General features: G+C 37.1%; 1 protein-coding gene across 10 annotated transcripts in view; it reads left to right on the forward strand.

The window, feature by feature from the left end:
- Positions 1-1,973: 1,973 nt before the first annotated feature.
- LOC107728238 (MYC binding protein 2) overlaps positions 1,974-7,547 on the forward strand; it is an 80,162-nt gene continuing 74,588 nt past the window's right edge. For 8 of the 10 annotated variants that reach the window (XM_016538339.1, XM_016538340.1, XM_016538344.1 and 5 more), the window contains exons 1-5: positions 1,974-1,978; positions 3,222-3,380; positions 4,239-4,443; positions 6,191-6,336; positions 6,966-7,076. In XM_016538339.1, the coding sequence (XP_016393825.1) occupies positions 3,266-3,380; positions 4,239-4,443; positions 6,191-6,336; positions 6,966-7,076 (577 nt within the window). In that variant the 5' untranslated portion in view covers positions 1,974-1,978; positions 3,222-3,265. Of the gene's footprint in view, positions 1,979-3,221; positions 3,381-4,238; positions 4,444-6,190; positions 6,337-6,770; positions 7,077-7,547 lie in introns of those variants that run through there. The other 2 variants (XM_016538345.1, XM_016538348.1) reach the window with 2 other exon arrangements.

Genomic DNA, 7,547 nt, shown 5'->3' on the forward strand with positions numbered 1-7,547 from the left:
TCCGATATTTACACGGGTCCTACTTCTTGCCTTATCATTCCGCAGAATTCAGTCAGCCAGCGTACATTGAACAACAAAACTCCTGTTTCAGCGATGACTCATCTGAACGCCTCTGATTGGCCGCTGCGTTCTTAAACTCAACAGACTGTGATTGGTTATAATGCGCAACACTGTAAAAACACGTAAAAAGGATCATGATGCAACATTGAGTAGATCTAAATTTAATGCTGCAGTCAACAGTTTTCATTTCATTGTCATTTTATTCGCGACAGCCGTAATGAACTTAGTTTAAATCTGCAGCGGCATTTTTGTCCACGTGTGTTGCCATAGTTTCTACAAGCGGAAACTGATAGCACAGATATTACGTCATTTAGCCCTATTCGGATGGTAATTGTTTCTCATGGGGACGTCTGTAAAAAATAAATCTCCATAGCTCCTCAGTGATTAAACACATGCTTTCGGATGAAGATAAATTTGCGGTGGACGTCTGAGTTTGTAATCCTACGAACCTGGAACTGCGTGTCTTTCGTAGTCAGTCACATGATCATTGACGTGCTCAGTCAGATGTTCAACATGGCGACAAGGAAGCAACACTGGACGCGCGAAGAAACACTAACTTTAATGTCAATGTGGGAGATCCAAAATTTCAAAAACAATTCGACAAAACTATTCATAATCATAAAGTGTGGGAGGCGGTGTGGCGAGAAGCTTTCTAGCTTTCTAACTTTTTAGTACTGAGGTGTCCATTTTTAATGCACGAGATGCCACTTTTCTGATACAAATTACCGCGAAGTGCAACCATACGGTGCATTTCAGTGGTCAAAAAGGATTTAAAAAAATTTTAATAACGACTTTTGGATTGATCTCCTTTTAGAACCTCAGAGATGTGGATTCGGACGGCAATTAAATCACCACATGACCTTGGTGTTTGTCAAAAAACAGTAGGTAATTCAGCTGGGGATTTTTACGCGGGTGGTGAGAGAAAAACACCGACATCTTGGATTCGGACGGCATTAAAATCAACAACTACCCCCCGTAAATGGTTAAAATCCCTTATGTCCCCCTGAGAAACAATTACCGTCCAAATAGGGCTATTGATATGTGACAAGGTGGCCTAATGTTTAGAGAGTCTGACTTGAGTCTCAGGTCCAGCAGGAATTGTCGGTGGGGGGAGTGAATGTACTGTACAGTGCTCTCTTCCACCCTCAATAGAGAGACCCTTGAGCACCGAACCCACCAACTGCTCCCCGGGCACTGCAGCAATATGGCTGCCCACTGCTCCGGATGTGTGTTCACGGTGTGTGTGCACTTGGATATATTAAATGCAGAGCACGTCACTTCACAATTCACAATGACAAGGGACGAGCCATTATTTAAAATTGAAATTTCTCTGGATTTGCAAATCCTTGGGAACTTTTGGGATAATGCAAGTACACAACTGCATGATTTTTGGATATTCTATTACAAAAAATCGTACATATTGTGCCTTTAAACGGTCAATGATACTATTGTATGTGTGTTTCAGGGTTATTTTAGTTAACTAAAACTGAAACTAAAGCATAAAACCATTTTCATTACTCGAACTCTGCTAGCACCTGTAGACACGATTAGACGGTAGAGATTTTGGACTATCGTCTCGTGCAGTTACACGCTCATGTGATGTTGCTGTGCTGTGTGGTCACGAAAACTTATCGTTTGCATGTGCTTTTAAGCATTGCGGTTTAAAAACAAGTGATTTTAAGCCGATGAAATGCAGTCAGCAGCGAAAGAGAACTCATTTCTTTATATGCGTGCATGTGAAGACAGTGCTCATAGAGCACGGGAGTATTGAACGGAGTTATTTTTGTTGCTTTGTAGGCCTTGAACGGTTAAATACACACACTACTATGTGTTTGCTGAGAAAGAAAACACATGTGTAACAGTATATTGGATCCAGGCAGCTCTTAAAGTGACAGCAGTCTAATATTCGACAGTACCTGTAAGTGCCACCTGCCAGATGCTCATAATGTTGGCAGGGATGAAATGATGGCCTTATCATATTGCTGTCTGTAAAATCATATATGCAAATATTCCTGCAGTTCGTGCTCTACATATGGGATGCTCAGTTTCGCAATTCATTGAGTCATATTTCTTTACCAATCCTGAAGCAGAGTTTCAGAATATTAAAATACCGTCATCACCGATTGGTGCATGTTGAGCTCTTGCAGCATATTCAAACGTCAAACTGTGTATCTGACTTAGGGGGCCCTATGAAATAATTTTTTCCCCCCAAATTCATTGTTTTTTTTTTATTGTCCTGGATTCTGTTTTAATTATTAAATTAAAACTGTATTTACAAAAAGCCAAATAACTGAAATCATGAAACTTACATAAAATATTATATTAATTAAAAATAAATAAATTTTAGGCCCCAATAAAACCAATTTTATTTTTTTCCAAATTCCTTTTCATTTTTCCCAAATTTTGTGTTTTCCATTTTAATGGTTTAAATAAATGTAAATACTCAAAAAGCATGTCTAATCAACTGAATTAATACAACGTTAACAATTTAAAAAATGTATTACAATTTATGAAATAAATCGCACCATGAAATGTTTTCTTTTTAGAATTAGTGTTTTTTCTGGAATTATGATTTAATACAAATGTATTATAAAAAATGGTGGTAATCAAATGAAGACATAAAACATTAACAGTTTAACAGATTTTTTTTTTTTAAATGGTCAAATAAAAATGTAACAGTTCCATTAATTTTTGGACAAACAATGCTGCACAACAGAGGGCACAGTTAAAATTAAAACATGCAAGAAAAATTGTGAGATTTCTTAGTTTAATAATTATAGTTTTATTGATTATTATTATTACTGAAGTACTTTCTACTGTACAAGAGTAATATATTTATGTCACAATCTCTTTAAGTTAAACCAAAATGTTCTTTATTGTAAATTCAATTTGTTATGACTGGATTCCGTGTTTCTGTCAGTGTTTTCCACATCGCAGAAATCATTTGGCCCTATATTTGACGCAAAATGTACTGATAAATTTGCCTACCATCTCATTGTAATCACAGGTAATATGAGTGCATCATCTCTGAATATACAGAACTGTAACCAATTAGGTTTCATGTGTAAATAATGTGCACATTTAAAAATGTTATTTTTACTGTGTTTAAAAAAATGCTTCACAGCTCCTTTATATTAAGCTTCCCTCCCTCATCATCACAGGTCAGGTGTCAGATCTGAAGGGACACTTTGTAACTCAGGTAGCCATGGGAAAAGCTCACACCTGTGTCCTGACCAAGAGCGGGGAGGTGTGGACATTTGGAGTGAACAACAAGGGCCAGTGTGGCCGAGACACTGGAGCCATGAGCCAGGCAGGGAAAGGTGAGAACCTTTTAATGCTTTTCACACCAAACGTGAAAATGATACGTTAGCAAAGGCCCTGAATATTCCTGACCATCTTCAGAAAATTACACCAAATAGAATGATAGCTAGGTCATTTTTCCTGATCTTATATGGAGCTTCTTCACACAAACATGAGGGGGGAAAAAAGGTTATTATTTCTACTGCTGACATTAGACAGTGTAATGCCTAATTTATGTATTTATTTTTAGTTCTGATGTGTTGCGCTAAGTTGTTCTGATCACAGTGAAATCTCCACATAGATTCAGAAAATATACACTTTAAACAAGTATTTAAATATCTAAAACATTTATTATTTACAATTTTATTATGCTCAATTTTTTTTATTTGATATATTTTTAATTATTGTACAAAATATTAGATTAGATTAGATTGCAGAATTTATGTATGTGTTTTTTAATAAATTTAAATGAAACTGTGTGATGTCATACAGGCTTTACATCAGCCATCGGCCACCCTGCTTTAAGATACTGGCTTCAGTCATCAAAACAATTCCATATTAGTCGACCATTACTCCAAATTTATTGTTAATGGAAATATATTGGTATAAAAACTACATTTACATGACTTATTTTAGTAAAGTTATAATATTGTTACAACAGTGTTATATATTTGGTTAGACACAAAATAAGATTTACATTAGGTATTTAAATAAACTTTACTACAGAAAAAATGGCACTCCCATCCACGTGCACTTGCGTCTTATACATAGACATGAAAATATTCCTCAGTCGACTCTCTCATGCTGTGATTATTCACAGGCGGTGGGGTCAGCTGTGTTTGAAAGGGTGTTTGTGATTTGATGTTTTCCTGCCGTAGCATTTGGAGTAGAGAACATGGCCACCGCGATGGACGAGGACTTGGAGGATGAGCTGGATGAGAAGGAGGAGAAATCTATGATGTGTCAGCCAGGCATGCACAAGTGGAAGCTGGACCAGTGTATGGTGTGCACCGTGTGTGGAGACTGCACCGGGTATGGAGCCAGCTGTGTGAGCAGTGGCAGACCAGACAGAGTGCCAGGAGGGTGAGAGAAACCAAACCACACACACACACACACACACACACACACACACACACACACAGAGTGATGACTACAGACCGCACCAGACATGTTTACACAGATCATCACGATTATCCAGCTACTGGCAACATTCAGAATAAGAGATTTGTGTCAAAACAGTATTTATTTTTTTGCTAAGTAGGCTACAAGGGACATGACTAAAAATATTAGTTAATAAAATTACATCTAAAAAAGAATCACTTTTCAAATGAACAAATAAATAAAATCTAATTTAAAGGGGTCATATGATGCTATTTTAAAGATCATTATTTTGTGTATTTGGTGTAACAGAATATGTTGACATGCTTTAATGTTCAAAAAACGCATTATTTTTCAAATACTGTACATTATTGTAGGTCCTCTATGCCCCGCCTCTCTCAAACGCTTCGTTTTCTACAAAGCCCCCTCCTTTGACAAGCGCAGTCCGCTCTGATTGGCCAGCTGACCCAGTGCACTGTGATTGGCCGAACACCGCAAGCACGCGTCGGAAATGTAACGTCTTAACTTTTATAAAGAATATCTCTTTGGATTTGAGACTTTAGTCTTTGCAACTTTACAGATCTTCTTTATGCACCAAGAGCTTGTAACACTCCAAAGAGAAAGGAAAACTCATTTTCTGCTTTTTCAGTCATGAAGGTTTGAGAATGTAAATAAATGGCAAGCGATGTAGCACATGTATGTTGAGCTTTAGGGCCAATCTCGGTGACATTTTTGAGTCTGCATATGTCAGTTCCAAATATTAACCAAAATTTTAACTTGGGTAAAAGTATTTCAACTTGAAATAATTCACTTGAATACATGTCAAAGTACTGAAAGATAATGTGACTCGAGTGCAAGTAAGTAAAAAGAAGTAAACTACCAGGTGTTCATTGAATTGAAAAGGCATTAGCTCATTATTTAAAGTAAATAGTTCACCCAAAAATGGAAATTTTCTTAAATGTACTCACCCCCAGGCAATCCGAGATGTAAATGAGTTCATTTCTTCATCGGAACAGATTAGGAGAAATTTAGCACTTCATTACTTGCTTACCAGTGGATCCTCTGCAGTGAATGGGTGCCGACAAACATCTTAATGATGGATTTGTTTATTATAAACGTGTAGCTTTTCGCTTTCAAGACATTAATTGATGGACTTATTGATGGACTTGGATTATTACTCATTCTGACGGCACGCATTCACTGCAGAAGATCCATTGTTGAGCGAGTGATGTAATGCTAAATTTCTCCAAATCGGTTTTAATGTAGAAACAAACTACTATTCCTTTAAACCCTAAAAAGACACTGTGCTTCACTTCTTAAAAACCCTGTTTAGACTGATGAGAGGCTGATTTTCAAAAAACAGATCTACCAAATTGTGTAAATAAAAACTGAGGTGGCACAACCATATTTAACTTTTAGACAATTTAGTTTCTTGCAAATTTCGCTAAATGTTATGTTTCATTGCATAGGTTTAGAACATTTATTTAGGGATGTTATGTCTTTTTTGTGAACATACCACAATTTAATTATACTAAAAATGATCCTTCTACTTAATTATAAAAAGTAGAAAAATATTTAAAAAATTTACTTTTTATTGTAATGGGAGTTGTTGTAATTTGTTACTTTCTACCTCTGATATTTATTATTCTGTATATCGATTAAAAGAGGTGATACTGCAGTTCATTGCATCAGTGATAGCCCTTATCGGTTTATTTGTGTCTGTCCTCTGCAGGATTTGTGGCTGCGGCTCTGGTGAGTCGGGCTGTTCGTCATGTGGCTGCTGTAAGGCTTGTGCCAGAGAGCTGGATGGTCAGGAGGCCAGACAGAGAGGAATCTTTGATGCTGTGAAGGAAATGATACCGCTGGACCTGCTGTTAGGTACTGTGGTGTCATCCAATCACATTCAGTACAGTTTCATAGCCATCAAATCACATCCCTTTCCTGTCTGCGGGCCACGTTCATGTCATATGTTCAGCCATACGGTCTGCATGCATGAAATATTCAGCTCAGGGAAGGACAGAACGAAAATCCAACAATTGCAATATTCATAAAATATATAGAAAATAAGTAAAATGTAATTTAATAACCATGAGGAAAAATAATAGTTTATAATAATAATAATTTTATTAATTCATTAATTAATTCATTTATTTATATGCCAAGAGGAAAGGAAAAATCAGTTTTGCACATTGGCTATTGAACACTTATAAAAAATATGCATTGCAGCATTCATAAAAACTAACTTGGCCGATTTCTACCATCATGTGGTGTACAGTTATACTGCCCAGTCCTAATGCAGATCATCGGTCACTGGCTGCTTTGGCAGTGTTGTCTCTGTATAATGGCCTTGTGAAGCAGCACTGTGTTTGTGTTTTGTTGGGATCATCTCTCTGCTCTTGTCTCTCACTGTCTTGCATTGCGTCTCATGCTCATCATTCACCCGCCTGTGTTGTTTCTCATTTGTCTCCTCCTTTGGCCCCGCCTGTGCTGGACCTCTGTTATTTTAGCTGTGCCTGTCCCTCCTCCCCCAGGCGTCAATATAGAGGAGCACACCCAGATTCGACAGGAGGAGAAGAGACAGCGCATCAACCGCCGGCACCGGCTGGAAGAGGGCCGAGGTATGACGTCTACATGACCAGATCCCACAATAAACCCAGACACTCCACACGTGTGATGCACAAACATGCTACTGCATTATGATGCAGTTTTTTTTAATCTTCATAGTATTTTACTATGTAAAGCCAGAGCTGGGTTGATGTATCAAAAGTTTATTTTTGCAACTGATATACACTACTGTTTTAAAGTTTGGGGTCAATATTTGAAAGACATCTCTTATGCTCACTGAGGCTGCATTTATTTAATCAAAAATGCAGTAAAAACAGTAATATTGTGAAATATTATTGCAGCTTAAAATAACTGTTCTGTAGTTAAATATATATGAAAATGTAATTTATTCCTTTGATGCAAAGCTGAATTTCAGCATCATTACTCCAGTCAGTAGTGTCACATGATCCTTCAGAAATCATACTAATGTGCTGATTTGTGGAAAACTGTGATACACTACAAAGGTTGTTTGGGTTAAGCGAGAT

This window comes from Sinocyclocheilus rhinocerous, unplaced genomic scaffold, assembly GCF_001515625.1.
Source record: "Sinocyclocheilus rhinocerous isolate Xijiao unplaced genomic scaffold, SAMN03320098_v1.1 scaffold2021, whole genome shotgun sequence".
NCBI classification, from domain to species: Eukaryota; Metazoa; Chordata; class Actinopteri; order Cypriniformes; family Cyprinidae; genus Sinocyclocheilus; species Sinocyclocheilus rhinocerous.